General features: G+C 36.3%; 1 protein-coding gene across 8 annotated transcripts in view; it reads right to left on the bottom strand.

The window, feature by feature from the left end:
* CEP152 (centrosomal protein 152) overlaps window positions 1–16147 on the bottom strand; it is a 98356-nt gene that overhangs the window by 23351 nt on the left and 58858 nt on the right. For 4 of the 8 annotated variants that reach the window (XM_065941275.1, XM_065941277.1, XM_065941278.1 and 1 more), the window contains exons 18-20: window positions 9549–9830; window positions 7058–7189; window positions 2513–3163 (exon numbers count right to left, since the gene is read on the bottom strand). In XM_065941275.1, the coding sequence (XP_065797347.1) occupies window positions 2513–3163; window positions 7058–7189; window positions 9549–9830 (1065 nt within the window). Of the gene's footprint in view, window positions 1–2512; window positions 3164–7057; window positions 7190–9548; window positions 9831–11540; window positions 11727–16147 lie in introns of all 8 variants that reach the window. The other 4 variants (XM_065941271.1, XM_065941274.1, XM_065941272.1 and 1 more) reach the window with 2 other exon arrangements.

The following is a 16147-nucleotide window of genomic DNA, read 5'->3' as shown; positions in this document are numbered from 1 at the left end:
AAAATTGTGTTCCAATTGCTATTTCTCTTTTCTTTTCGTCATTATGAACTGCTGTATTAATATACTTAGTATATAAATATAAATAACATGTTTGATAAGGCATTCATTTTATTGGAAACTGTATTTTTAATTCATTGCAACTTGGCCATTTAAAATCTTGATAATCTAAACTTAATTGTTCTCACCAACAAAAAAGTACAGTAAATAGGTGAGGTGATGGATGTGTTAATTAACTAAATGGTGGAATCCACCCTGGGATCGAACCCAAATCTCTTGTGTCTCTTACATTGGCAGGCAGATGCTTTACCACTGTGCTACCTGGGAAGACCTTTTCACAATGTATATGTGTATCAAATCACCATGATATATACTTTAAACATCTTACAATTTTATTTGTCAATTACAGTTCAATAAAGTTGAAAAAATTTTTAATTAAATCTTGACATTTAAGTAATTTTAATGAGGACTTGTTTTATATATACTGATCACTTTTTTCCAGTCTTAAGTTTCATGAAAAGTTCAAAAACCCACAAATTTAATTAATTATAAACCACAGTTCTTCACATTTACAGCACTTATATCACAAATTTATAATCACTGCTTTTTAATCACCGTTTTATCTCAAGGTCCTGAGCAGAGTTAGCTCTAAGTACTCTTCCGTGACAAATTTCTGTAACAAATGCCAAATAAGACATTTCAGAGTCACCCTTCTCCCGGGAATGGAATCTGATCCCACTCAACATAAGCTGCAAAAGTCTAAGTTCTGAGCCAAATTATGTGACTCTGTCTCCATACACGTGTAAGACACATAAAGCCAGACGGAGGGCCTTATCCTGCTTGCACAACTGTGTGCTCCGTCGCTCAGTCACGTCTGACTCTGTGACCCCATGGACTGTGAACCACGCCAGACTCCTCTGTCTATGGAATTTTCCACACAAAAATACTGGTGTGGGTTGTCATTTCCTTGTCCAAGGGATCTTCCTGATCCAGGGATCAAACCCCCATCTCTTGTGTCTTCAGCATTGGCAGGCAGATTCTTTACTGCTGTGCCAGCTGGGAAGCCTGCACAACTATAAGCCCTACAAAAAGACCCCAGGGTTGATTCTATGCTAACATTAGGAGAATGGTGTTGTGAGTTTTCTTGACTTTTACAGCAGACAAAACTTTGCTTCAGGAAAGCAAACTCGAAAGCATATAACATGATCTTCCCATCACTTCATACCCTTTAAGTTGCCATAAATAATTTTTCTTAATTATATACTTTATCCAAAAATTCTCAATAAAGTATTTTAAGCAGTAATCATGGGAATTGGTCTTGCCCAGTGAAATTTACACTAAAAGTAACTATTAGGCAGTAACATCTTTGTGAAATCGAGAATAAAAATATCAACTGGGTTGAATTGGGATGGGGTAGACTGATCTTTCAGGTTCCTTTGGCTCTACAATTCTGTATTGTGTCAAATGCAAGATGCAGAAAGACCAAGCTGTGTCATTTTTATCCTACCAAAATCCAAGGAATTAGACCAGGGATTTGTATTTTATTTTTCAGATGAGCAACTATAATTCATGACTACCCAAAGTAATAAACTAGACATCACTAAGTATGGGATTAGAACTCAGATTTTCTTTGTTGTAGCCTATAATTCTTTCCAGTAGGTATTAATACCAAATGCTCAATCCTGGCCTTGAAAATCTTTAATCACAATATTTTAATGAATCTTAACTCATGTTTCAACTCTTCTATCAGACAAAACTTACAGTATTGGCATTTTTTTCTACCTCAAATACCAAATGTTAACATTGGCTGCTCACAATGGCTAGAATACCATTCTGGAATTTTCATGTATATCTAATGTATTTAACGATAAGGCAGCAAGACTTTGGTTTTATCAGATCTTCCACACAAACTAAAAGCTGGTGTCAGAGAATACTTATACAATGAGAAGAATACAACTAATCCATTCTACATGCACATACAAAGTACACCAACAAAACTCTGCCTCAGAGTTTTATGTGATTAAACCGTACCTCTATACTTTTTTATTTCTAAAACAATATTCTTTGGTCAGTGCTTTTTTGCCTGCACGAGATATAAATTCAAGGGTAAGCAATAGGCTTTCGAACTCTTTAGAAGTTCTAGTTTAATACGATGCATGTTTCTTAAAGTTGTCATGCCCCCCAAAAATAGGAATGAAAGTTATTCCATTTCTGAAATCTGAGGTCCTTACAAAGAACAGCATGGGTTTTGTTTTGTTTTTTTAGGGAAAAAAAGATATCTAGAAGATAAAAGCTCTGCTCATATTTGTGGCACTATGAAGGAGCAAAGTTTTGGGGGCAAAAAAATATATATTGCAATCCTTTGAATTTGCTAAAGATTTTTTAAACCACTAGTAAAAACACAAGTCTCACATCTATTAAACTGGAGAATGAAGAAAGGAAGAAATACCAAATGCAACTTCAATAATCATACATGACACTGAATCATAGCTCTTTTCACTTATCAGGAACATACCTTCCCCCAGTCTGAGTCGAGAGTTTCTATCAGTAAGGAGAGTATATCTTGAAATGCTTTCTGTATGCAGGACTTTAGTTTTTCAAAACATTGCACAGACATCCATTTCGAAGAACAAGTCGACAAGAGTTCCAAAAGGGGCTTACTCTCTGAACCACTGGCTTGCTCCTTCAGGGTGTCCTTTAAGAGAAACTCCAAGACAGTTAGGATGTCTTCCTCATGTTGATGGATTTCCAGTTGGATCCGCCTGGTTTCCTGCATAGTCCATTCTCTGCGGCTCTGGTCTAGACACGCCTGTAATTCTGTCTCCTTCTGAAGAAGTAGTTCAGCTTTTTGCTTCAAAAAGTCTTCCTTAGCTGCAGCAAGCACCTCATTAATTTTATTTCGATGGTCATCTAAAAATTGCCGGTAATCTTGCTCATTTTGTTCTTGAATTCTGTTGATTTCTTCTTGCTTTTCTTTGTTCCACTCACTCCGGGCCTTTGCCAGCTCAGCCCTGACAACCACGGGGAGTTCCTCATTCTTTAACTCAAGCTCTCTCTGCAGAGAATGAATCTTCTCTTCCATTTCCTTTCCAGGTGTGACATTTTTCTTCATATTTGCAACCTCGCTTTTCCATTTCTCTTTAGCTTCAGAAACAGCAAACAATATCTAAAGAGTAAAACAATATATAATGAAAACTTTTTATGATTCTTTCCATCAATAAAAAAAAATTAAAGTTACTGTTTGGGTTAATCTTTGAACTTGTCAAACAAGAGATTTAAAATCAAAATTAAAGAGAAAAAGTAAATTTAGGTAAGACATTAGTTGGTCCTAAAATACAATTACACTCAATGTGAGGATCTTTGCCCTCATTTTAAATCATCTAATATTTTGTCTTATGTAAGACAAAAATAAATAAAATTTAAAAATAAAAATTAAACAAAATTAAAAAATAAAACATCCATTTCTATATGGATAACTAGAAATTTAAAGTGACCAAAAAATATAGTTACATAATTATCTGAAATTAATTTTAGAAAAAAAATCTGTATTTTAATACAGATGCTATCTCAAATATAAGCCACCCAAAAATAAATCATCTTTCATGTGAAGCAAAAAGCAGCCTCATAAGGAAATCTTACTATTTTTAGGAATGTAACACTTACCTGAACAATAACTTGCTGGCAAACATAATGTATTTTAATGCAATTCTACTGCTTAAATCAGTTCATAAAATATCAAACAGAAAAGTCATTTTTTCATTAATCTAATATTTCTTTGTAACAGAATAACAGGACGAGTAGATCATATGCATCAATAGAACACAAGCAAAATATAACAGGGGATCAAAAATCCCGAGCTCTAGCTGAAATCCTGACTTGGACTACAGAGGCAGCCTCATATAATACAGGCTCTGGAGATAAACTGCTGAAATTAACAACTTCCCACTTCCCAACTTCTTTGATCCTCAATTTCCTCATCTATAATCTGGAGATAATTACAATGCCCATCTGATAATTGATTTTTTTATTTAAATTATTTAATTTAAATTATTTAAATAAGCAAAAAATTATTTAAGATTTTTAAAGATTAAATGACAAAAATAAGTAACCCATTTAAAGCACTTAGTCCAGAGCATAGCAAACAATAAGACTCAGAAAATATTATGTATTTACTGTTACTCTTGGCTGCACAGGCTTAGAAAATTTCTTTATCTGTTTTACACTGTCTTCTATATAACAAGCAGATTAGATGATAACCTCAAGTTCCTTTCACTTCTAATACTCCTTGGAGTAAATCAGAGAAGTCACAGGGATATAAATGCAAAAGAAGAATTGGCCTGGCCTAGATGGTGGGGACCACTATGAATCAATACCATATATACACTGTGGCTATGGAGATGAAGCATTGGCTTCCTTAATTCTTAGCTATTACATAATTATAGCAAATTACCTTCAACTATATAGATTCCTAGGCACGTTATGTATCTTTACTCAATAAAATGTGTTCCTAAACAGTTGGATATAAGTCAAAAATTTTGAATCATTCTTTAAGTTTACTAAAGGAACCCACTATCTAAGATGAGCTTTACAAAGGAATTCATAGCAAAATTGTTTTACCACCAGCAAAATAATTCAGTAGCCATGTGAAATGTTTCCTCTCCCAAGAAGGAAAACAGGGCATGTCACAGCGGATGCCTGGAAATGATCAACAGGTAACTAGGGTAGAGGGGTCAGGTCCCAGGGAAATTGGGTGACCCGTCCAACCTCACCAAAACTATACAACCTCTCATATAAAGTTTTACAGGAGAAGCATTGATTGATTTAGAGCTTCCTGACATTGCTGCACATTAGAATCACCTGAGGAGCTGTTAAAAATCCTGACTGATGCCCAGGCCACACCCTGTACCAATTAAAACATAAAGCCTAGGGGTGGGAGCCAGGCAGCAGCAATTTTAAAGATTCTCAAGTTTTTCAAATGTGCAGCAGAGTTGAGGAACCAACTTGACTAACTTTGGATTCTGGAAACTAGCTTTAAATTTCCAGACTTTGATGGATCCCTCTAATCTTACAAGAACTTCTCGGCCAGTGCTGAAAAACGCTCTTGCCTACCTCATTGGCTTGGAGGAAGGATTTACAACATGTTAACTCACTCCAGACCCATCAAATCAGCATCTCTAGAAGCAAAGCCCAGGAATCTGCTCTAACAACTCCTCCACGTTATTCTCATGCCTGTTGAAAGTTTGAGAAGCAACACACGGTCCTCTTGGTTCTGTATTGCTACATTCACATGTATTCATTCAGGACTCTGTTCTTACAGAAAGATCAACTTATTATTCTTAACTTCTGAACTCTAAGAGACATATGTACATCATCACAGAGTTTCCTCTTTCTCTCTACCTCTTAAATTTCCTTTTGAAATATGAACTCATTGGAAAAGACCCTGTTGCTGAGAAAGATTGAGGGCAGGAGGAGAAGGGGGTGACAGAGGATGAGATGGTTGGATGGCATCATCAACACAATGGACATGAATCTGAGTTGACTCTGGGAGATAGTGAATGACAGGGAAGGCTGGCGTGTGCAGTTCATGGGGTTGTAAAGAGTCGGACATAACTTAGCACCTAAACAACTAAAAACATACAGAGAATATTATGATCATCCATATACCACCACATAACTTGAGAAAAATATTAAAACAGATTTTTTTTGTACTTATGCTGAATTATTCCTTAAGTAATTTGTGGAATATAAGACTATGAATACAACATAAGACTTGTTTACAATGTCTATTACACACATTATTTTCCAAAATTGTTGTGACAACAGGAGAGTAATATATGCTTGAAACTTCAATCTATTATATCTTGCGTATTACAATTAAGAGAGGATATAAACACACGGCATAAAATAGCACCTTAAGTTTGCTATTTGTGGACTTCTCATGAAGACTGTATGTTCATATATTTGGGGTACTTATCCATAGATTGTTTCTCATAAATCTGTATTGTTTTTCTTATCACATATAATGGTTCTATTTGATTCACTTACTTCCCTTATTTTTATTATCCCCTCTTTTAATGTTATTACATAAACAAAAATGTTTTAAATGGTGTACATATTTTATCCTATTAATCTGTCTTTGCTAATGTGCCTGTTGCTTCACTACCGAATTATGATGCAAATCTGAAATATTCAATTTCTTTAAATTTTCCTATACTTTCATTTTAAAATGCTTAATTTCTGAATCAACCTAGAGTTTACTGTGATGTTTGGGGTGGGAAAACAGTTTTTCCAAAGTGCTGTCTGGCTATCATAAGACTACTTAATATAGAATAATTCCTCATTCCATGTTTTGAAACAATTAAGTTCTTATTCGTTGTTGGACATATCTTCGATGTCTCTATAGTACTGAATGAAAAAGAATTCTATTTTTGTGACTCAACACTGTCTGAATTGTTGCTTTCCAACATATTCTATTAAGTGTTAGGGCTGGACTACTACTTCTTTTCCAGAATATTTTAAATTTCTTAGCCCTTTCAGTTTTCCAAATAAATTTTCAAATTATTGTGTCAAATTTCAAAACTAAGTTCAGTTTATTGGTATTCTGACTAGAATTGGTTTATACTAATAAAGTAAGTTGGGAGAACACAAATGGTTGTAATACCTGAAGCTTCTAGTCAAGCAACATGACATCTCTGGAAAGAAGTGCTGACTATTTACCAAGGCAAGTATAAGACTACTGACACAGCACATGAAACAGTTATACATGTGAAAGGGTATCACATAGCTAACTGCTCTCTGATTCTCCTAAAAATACGGCAAAGTACAAAAAGATTTTGTTCCATGGCTAAGGTTCCAGATCGTGAGTTTCATTGACTCTGAAACACATTCTCTTCCCCTCAAACACATGATACTGATGAAAACAGATCCCACTAGTTGGGTCCTGAGCTAAGCTTATAATAGGCACTACTGCATGTAATCCTTCCACAAGGCTGTGAGCAGGTAGGAGTTCCTAGGCCCGAGATGAGGTCCTCCTGAAGGTTCTTCCCAGGAGAGCTCTTACCCGTTTGGCCACTGACTGCTCCTGTAGCTCCTCCCACTTCTTCTGTTCTGCTCTTACAAGTGCTTTATATTCTGCGAGCTCTGGCAGTTCTTCCAGCCACCGATGACGAGCATTCTGCACAGCTGCTTCTACCTTCAGGAGAGCAATTGCGAGAGATGGGGAGGTAAAGTAAGGTATACAATTTCAAAAAGATCCCATTTGCAGGAAGCCTCTTGATTTCCTGTGCATTTTATGCTGTTTGGCACTGGAGTAGTTAAACTGATTTCAAGTACCTCCCAGCCCTTATCCCCAGCAGTGAATTTAATCCTTCTGTTCTAAATGTTCCATACTGGCCCATGCAAATGCCAAAACAGGAAGCAGAAAACTATACATGTCTAATGGCCACTACAATTAATAGAAAGAGCTTCCCTGGTGGCTCAGTCAGTAAAGAATCCACCTGCAATGCAGGATATCAGGGTTCGATCCCTGAGTAGGGAAGATCCCTTGAGAAGGAAATGGCAACCCACTCCGGTATTCTTGCTTGGGAAACCTGGTGGACAGAGAAGCCTGGTGGGCTACAGTCCATAGAGGTGCAAAGAGTCAGACACAACTTAGTGACTACACCACCACCACCACCACCATTAACAGAAAATCATAGAAATTGCCACTTCCAACAAACTCCTATTTATCTCAGGGTGAAAAAGAAGAAATGCAGGAAGCTTGCTTGGTGTCGGCCTCTGTCCAGTCAGTATACCCACTACCTTCTCAGCCCTTGTGCCTGACGTATCAACATGTGCACACAGGCAAATGCACCAACACAGTTTAGAGCCTTATACTCGACAATTTTTCTTGCTGTCAAGGATGAATCTGTGACTTTAAAGTAAAGGGGATACTTCAAGTCAAGCAAAAATATAAGCCTTGAATTATGAGGGTGATCTGGTTGTAAATCCATTATGGGTTACCATGGATCATTTATTAAATAATCTTTCCTATTTCCTTGTTCAAAATATCAAGATATACATATGACCATACATATACACAAAAGCAGAGTTGATGAAAGGGGCTGAATTTGTCACTAAGATGTTAAATAAATTTATAGGTAAATTCTAGGAAGTTAAAAACATTGGGAAAAGATAAAGCTCCTACAGAAATTTATATTCCTTCATAAGTTACTGCAAACATTTCCTTTCTACAACATACTGCTTTTTGTTTTTCTTCACAAGATCTGTAATTATATAAATACCAAACCAGCACCCTTAAATATGTCCTTTTGCCAATAAAACACTTTATTAACTCTGTTCAAAACTTAAACAGTTGAGAAAATTATTTTTTTAACTGACTGAAAATACCCTTAATAAAATTACATATACTTGCCTATGCTTCCATACTTTCAGTATCTCTTGTAAAATCATAAGTAACAATTTAACAGATAGGCAGAACAAGTATTTATCAAAAGCCGAGTATGTATTCTTTTAAAATTTTACTTCATCTATTATCTTAAGACTTTACATTAAGTAACAGATCTAAAATTTTAAAAATATCTAATAAATAATATTATATTAAGGTCCGAGGATCTCTGAGGGCTAGAAACCTTGTCAGGTGGTTTGTTAGGTCAAAATTATTTTCCAAATATTTGGACCTCCTTTGTCTTTTTTACTCCCATTCTTTCATGTGTAAAAAGTACAGTTCTCCAGAGGCTACATGCTATATAATATGTCACTTCCCTGAAGCCAAAGGCAAATATGAATGAAGACTCTTATTTTTTAAAGTTTTCTTGCAGTTTTTTTCCAATACAGTAAAAAAAAATTATACAACCAACATAGGAAAAGCTGTTTCAAGTTTTCAGTTTTTAAAATTGTAAAGACATCCTAAGAACAAAAAATTTAAGCATCACTGTAATAGACAATATTGACAAAATAATAACTCAGCTTTATTCTATTAACACAGAGCTATGCTTTTCTCTGTCTGACCTTTCTTGGAAGCAAGTAACAGGCCCCAGTTAAAAAGGAGCTACCTTTTTGAGTGCTTCCAAGGGGAGGTGATGATACCCTTTTTGGCCACAGGATTTATAGACAAAGTCACATTTAAAAGGTAGGCTTCCAGATTCAAGTCTCAACACAAATATTGTTAAATATCTTATTCACTTTAAGCTTACATATCTATAACTACTTTAGTAAAATATTTTCCATAAAGTTAGATACGAAAGATACAAAAGTAAATTATGCTTCATTCAGATGTTAAACAATCATCATTAACCTCAGTCATCTTAATATTTAGACCAACCTCAGAGGAGCAAACATTTTGTACACTGAAAGAATATAGAGAAAAACTGAGAGTTGATAGTTTTGTGACAGAAATATAGTGAAAATTTTAGAACATAAGATTGTTACTCTACCCTAGGGTGCACAAAATATTTAAATATAAAGTTATGAACAAGTTCAATAATAGCACTTAACAGGTTTTCATTAGTAGGCAATTCCAATAATTTTGCTATAGTAAACCTGCCTATTACCTGTTTGGCAATATTTTCACAATATTTGAGTTCCAGTTCAAACTCAAGTTTCTTCAAGTTCCCCTTGATGGCTGTTTCCTTCTCTTGCTCTAAATTTTGCTGGATCTTTCGCTTCTTTTCTTCTATCATGATTGCCATCTCTTTCTTGGAAATAACATCAATGGTGGTTTCTTGGTCAGTTTGGCTGCAACAATCTGAGGTCTTCTTTTTCATTGCCTTTATAGTTTGATCCAGTTTAGACTGCCACTCCTTTTCAAGCTGTTGAATCAGTTCTTGTTTGATCTGTTTTCAGAAGAAAAATCGCATGAAGAGAAAAATATTCAAATAAGCAAAAACTAGAATTAATAGGTAGCCAAAAAAGCAACCACAGATGGTTTGAGAACCATCTAACATTGCTGCAGTAATCACGTGAGGTTTTGAAATGTAGTCAATGAGAACATACCCTCACAGAAATCCTGAAAGTTACTCTGACTTTATCTATGGGACACAAATCACATGGGAGATTTAAGTATGTTGTAAAAGATCAGGTTACCTTGCTCTCAAGATGGAAACTTTCACATTGCCACTACAATGATGGTATGATTTTTTAAAAAAGAAAAAAATGAAGAAAATCTCTGCTATGAATATGTGATTTTCCATCAATATCAGAGTTTCCACAAAGCAGGCATGGGGTAAGTATAATTAATAAACCTAAAATTGAACAATTTAAAAAATAGTCTAACTTACTTGAACACATTAGAATCTTGCTTGTCATATTAAACTGCACTGAGTCAGCTGTGCATTCAAGAGGAGGGCATTACTGGAAGAATGTCTTAATGATATGACTTTCAGCAGTGTAGTACGATGGACCCAAACATAATTAGTAGTGGGCAAAACTGTGAAATAGCAAAATTTGCTTTTCCTTTTTTGTTTCCCACCTCCTGGGTATCCAGGGTTTTCAGATTACTTCCCTGGCTACCACAGCTGCTGGCTGCATTGCTTCTCTCAAAAGAGCTACCTTAAGTGGCCTTTTTTGATTTATCCTTTCCTGACATTCTCACAAAAGCATTATAGCTTTCTCACTCTTCCACCTAGTAAATAACTGGTTAAAAAACCCAATTAAAAAACAATTTGCAGTAATTTAAAAATAGGACATTTGTTTTGTGCCATCTATATTTTTATATATACATGGCTAGATACACTCCAGAATGTATTTTTATATTAAAAAATAACTAGTGAAGGAATTTCAGGTGCCAGCACTTGACTGATGAAATTTGAGGGAAGGGATGGGAGATGAGTAGGAAGGTCAAAAGACAGGACAATGGTCTACAATTTCATTTTGAGGTAGCCCCAACCCGAATTAATAGCAATAGCAAGGAAAAAAGAACCTAGTTTAAACAAGTTTGGTAACTTATTTCACTTTCAACTAAGTTTTTAAGATCACAATTTGGTTCTTCATTTTCTTGGCAACTATGAGCATTTCTTAACCTCATTTGCTACAGAGGTTAATAGAAGTTTTATACCCAAGTCTACCCAATCATTACTTCTGTCTTCTAATCCACAGTGTATGTTATTTGTTAATTATATTGGTCTCAAATTATCAGAATCATTTCACAATATGAAATTTGATTGTTGCTTCATTTGAAAAATTTAAAAAATACCCCTCAAAACACATTTCCTGAATTAGGTTAAAGAACTAAGGGGTAGGAAGTTTTAAAACACAAAACTGGTGTAAACTGCAAACAGTCCAATTCAAAGACATAAATGAATGATTATGTATGTGTGTGTGTGTGTGTGTGTGTGTTTATGTTAGTTTCTCAGTCATGTCCAACTCTTTGCGACCCCATGGACTACAGCCCGCAGGGCTCCTCTGTTCATGGGATTCTCCAGCCAAGAATATTGGATGTGTACTTGGCTATTAAAAATAATGTCAGTTCAGGAAGAGCTATCTCTCAACAGTTAGTACTATACATTTTTAAAACATAGTGACTAGAAAGAAATTTTAACCCACACCTCTTTCTGTTCCTTATCCCAGTGTTCTTTTGCTAATATCACTTCATTTTCAACCTGTTGTTTAATATTACTTTCGTGTTCTTTCAGCCACTTGTCTTTTTCCATCACAAGGGTATCTTGGTACTTTTCTTCAAGTTCCACCTGTAGTTTCCTTACACACTCTTCTCTTTCCTCCAATAGCTGTCTCTTTAAACAAAATTCAAATAAGTATCTCATATGACACTAATATTCTCCAAGTCAAATTTATAAAATAATAGTTATATGCATGTAATAGACAACAGCAACAGAGACAAGTGAACTTCCTATATGCTAACTCAATCAGTTGAATAAGTTGTCTTGTAAAAACTTACCTACATCTCACATATTTGGATAAGAAATTTACAGTTGGATACATTAAAAGAAAGGGCATCTAGCACAAAAAATACATCTAATAAATAAATACTCCCAGAAGACCAAATATCCTTTTTTAAAAGTGAAACTGACATTTATGTTTACAACCCAGCGATCACGGGACATGTGAGGTATCACAGCCCAGGAAAATTTACACTTCTGAAAAGATCTGTATTCTGAGAGAAGCCCAAAGTTATTACTCTGTTCTTTTTTTGGGGGGGTGGGGCAGGGCACAAGGCATGTGGGATTTTAGTTCCTCAAATCAGGGATTAAAACTGCGCTCCCTACAGTGGAAGCATGGAATCTTCATCACTGAAACTCTAGAGAAGTCTCTTATTGCTCTATTCTAAAAGTTATGCATCCTTCAACAAATTCAGATTAGTACTTTTTTCATCATCAAAGACAAAACCTTACCAAAACTAGCTAAAGCATTATCAAATAAGAACGATCAAGTGTCAGTTAAAATTTAATAATTTCAACTATTCCTATAATATTTTCTATTCTAGGAACACAATTGGTCTGAAAACCCTAATAAAACTCTACTCAGGGATCAAAATTATCTATGAGAGTTTGTTTGAAAGTTTTTTCAAATGGGTCTTCTGGGAGTCCCAAGATGCTATGAGAAGAAACACATTGAAGACCACAGACTATAATACCAAGGAAGTACACCTCACATACCTAGTACTTGGCAACGGATCTTTTGTTCTGATTCTTCGGCATTATTTTTGACTCATGACTATATGGTTGTCCCGATTTTTTTCTGGTTCACAGCTGACCTTGTTTATTTATGTCTTAATTGCTATCTGAGTCCTTTCCACCACTGGTACATGCCAAGAAGATGTTATCTATGTTTGCTGAGGGTTGTATGGTTCTGGAAAACCTCCTAGGGACTGAGGGACCCATTTCTTCAGTCACATCTTGGGGACTGAAGTTGTACTAGGATAAAAGGACAGTGTCATCCACATGGTCGGGAAAATTGTCTGTTGTCACATCATAGACCATATATCACTGTTATTTTTGTTTTGACTGTAGAACAAATCCCCAAACTATCTTATCTGTGTGTGCCTTTCCTTTAGGAGTTGTTTCTCTATGTATCTGCATTTCCTTTTGACACACAGAAGAAAATTGCTACTAATTTTCTGTGCACCTATATGTGTGAGTATATTAGCTTAACTACATAATAAACCAGGCAATACAGAGACAACAACAAACGTCTATTATTTCCCATGATTCTGTGCCTGAGCCTACTCAGCTCATCTCTGCAGACAACTGGAGCTACAGTGGTCTAAGACGGCAACACTCACATGCCTGGTGGTTTGTTCAATGTCACCAGGATGACACAGTGACTTGGTGACACGTCTTATCATCAAGCAGGTTATTCCAGATCTTTCGCATGGTGCTTGGACAAAGGGTTCCTAAGAGTATCAAGCTTCCAAGGACCAACACATAAATGCTTTTTAAGTGTCTTTTAACCTAATTTTTACTAATATCCCATTAGCCAAAGTCAGTCATTTGGCCAAGGTCAGATTCAAGGGAAGAGAAACAGACTATCTGAGAACTAACTGAGAACAGTTACAAAGCCACACTGCAAAGAGACCCATATTCAGGGATAAGAAGAAAGTGTGACCATTTCTACAATCCACCACAGTGAGGAAAACCTTGCTTCCAACTCTACAGAAGAAAAGCAAATTTATTGGTCACAGGAATCTATCATTTGAACATACTACAGGAATATTTAATTCAAAAAGTTTTATCATTCAAGGGACGGAATACTTGGATAGTTTTAAAATGTTGAAACTTGTTTTGCATGCCTCTGACAGTCAAAAAAATCCAACTTCTAAGGACTGATTTAACATGGATTACAACTGTATAAACAAGCCTTAGCTTGTGCATAGGAATGGCATTACACAGGGCAGCATCGGTCACCTTTTCCTCGTCTACAGACTCATGTGTACCTGTGTGTGCACACTCAGTTGTGTGCAACTCTTTGTGACCCCAGGAACCGTAGCCCACCAGGATCCTCTGTCTGTGGAATTCTTCGGGCAAGAATACTGGGGTGAGCTGCCATTTCCTTCTCCAGGGGAATCTTCTGAACCCAGGGATCAAACCCAGGTCTCCCACACTGCAGGCAGATTCCTTACTGTCTGAGCCACGAGAGAAGCTCACAGATTCACAGCCTTTATTGATTACTACCCAGTTTGAAGGTTCCAGTGTATATGAACAAGTCGGGTTAACATCTGTTAATAGAAGCTTTAAAGGCTGGAATTGAACTTGGACTTAACCTGCAGCCTGATTCAACAAGTGTGTCAGAAAGATGACATATGAAAAGAGGAAATACAACTGGGGACTCACAGCATTTCCTGTCATATACATTTTGTATCCAAGCAAAGCTCTTGACCCGGAGACCAACTGCAGGGAAAACGACTGACGTCCTGTGCAGAAGGACTACCCTAACAGCTCCCTAGCTTGCTCAAGTTAGTAAGATTCTCCCATTGTGTGAATGTGAAACAAGTCCTAGGAAAGGACACTGGTGTGTAAATACATATCTTTGTCTAGTTCTGGAGGATATGAATAAAATTAAAGTCTCATAAATGTAAAGGAGTTCTATTCTGACTGGCTTATGAAGGCTACTAAGCTTTGTAAAGGACTTATATAAACTAAATAAAAAAACTAAAGAATATCCAGAGAAGAAAGGAATTAAAACTTTTACTGCTCTTAAGTACACTGGTCCTTTAAGTGAGGGATGGGTATAACTACAAGCAGATAGTGCAGAGGAATTTTTTAGGATGATGAGACTATTCTGTTTCAGTCCACACATGGACATCAAATGAATAAGAATCAATTTTATTGTATGACAATTTAAAACTTTTAAAGAAAAAAGTCTAACTTGTAGGTTTTCTTGGAAGGCCCAAATAGTTTTAACTTTCCTTCTTGCCCCAGTGCACAAGAATTCATGAGCCAAAATACCAGTTAGTACTAGCTATTAATTGCAACTGATCGATTATGGGGGGTGAAATTTTACAGCCAAATTGATTCTTTTCAAAGTACTAGGAGATATACTTCTAAAAAGAATGACCTCTTTGAGAGAAATGCTCTTATATTCTTGCCAATTTATATATTTAAAGGAAGAAAGAAAGAAAACAATCACACTAGATCTCCCTATTTTAATTTTTTTTAAACATTACTGAGCTAAGTCTTTAATTTCTAGGTAATTTAAGACACTTTCTAGCTTTTATTTCATGAGCACAAACTAAAACATCTCCCCTTAGTTCTTTTTTCACTAGATGGTATATATACAGGGCATGTTTTTCTATCATATTAACCTGTTCAAAAATAACCAAAATATTAAATGAACTGGACTTCCTCATCTGCTCCTTGCCATTCTTTTCAAGTCTGGTGGTAGCAGTTGCCACGCTTTACTATAACTTATTCAGAAATTTCTGTTAAAAACATTTCCTCAAGACTTTAAAAATATTTTCTAATTTTGATGCAGGTGGCTTTCAGACTGTGGGCTGCAGCCTGGTCTCAAGGGAAAGGGAGAGATGGATGGGTGTCTGGATGAGGCTCAGGTCAGGATAGGGAAGAAGACAGGAGGGGGAACTGCTTTTAAGTGATTTGACTCCTGGACACTCGCCAAGGGCAACTTGGAAGATTCAGGCAGGAGTACAGAGGACACTGCAGCCCCTCCAGCTTCCCTGAATGACAAGACCTCCCTGGACAGAGGTCACACTTAAACTGACCTTCCTCTCCACAGCCCCACACCATCACCTCCTGTATTGCAATACCACAGTTCAAATTCCTGCCCTTTTCTCCAGCACAAATGGATGCTTACGTCCTGAGAGAAATGGGTCACAGGAAAAGGTCTCTGAGGGGGATACTTGGTGCAGTGCTCACAGGGCTGGGAGTAACCACCTGAGCAGCAAACACACACACAAAACAAGGATCCCTGGCTTCAGACTCAAAGTGACCCGGGTCCACCTCCCTCATTTTTATAGAACTCTCTTTGGTCTCTTAGAAATCTACAAGGAAGAATCACTTTCTCCTATGGATCAGCCATTTTCTACTAGGGCTTTAATAATCATTTCAATGTTTACTGAACTTTGTGAGCTGAATTCGTGTCAATCAGTCAAACGTAAAGAGCCTTCTACAGACGCCTTCCCTGTTCCACAAGACAATGAGTGCACTGGTTTCAAAGAGCAATGACGTGAGCACAACAT

Source organism: Muntiacus reevesi, chromosome 7, assembly GCF_963930625.1.
Source record: "Muntiacus reevesi chromosome 7, mMunRee1.1, whole genome shotgun sequence".
Taxonomy (NCBI): domain Eukaryota; kingdom Metazoa; phylum Chordata; class Mammalia; order Artiodactyla; family Cervidae; genus Muntiacus; species Muntiacus reevesi.
This window is presented reverse-complemented; position numbering and strand designations above follow the sequence as displayed.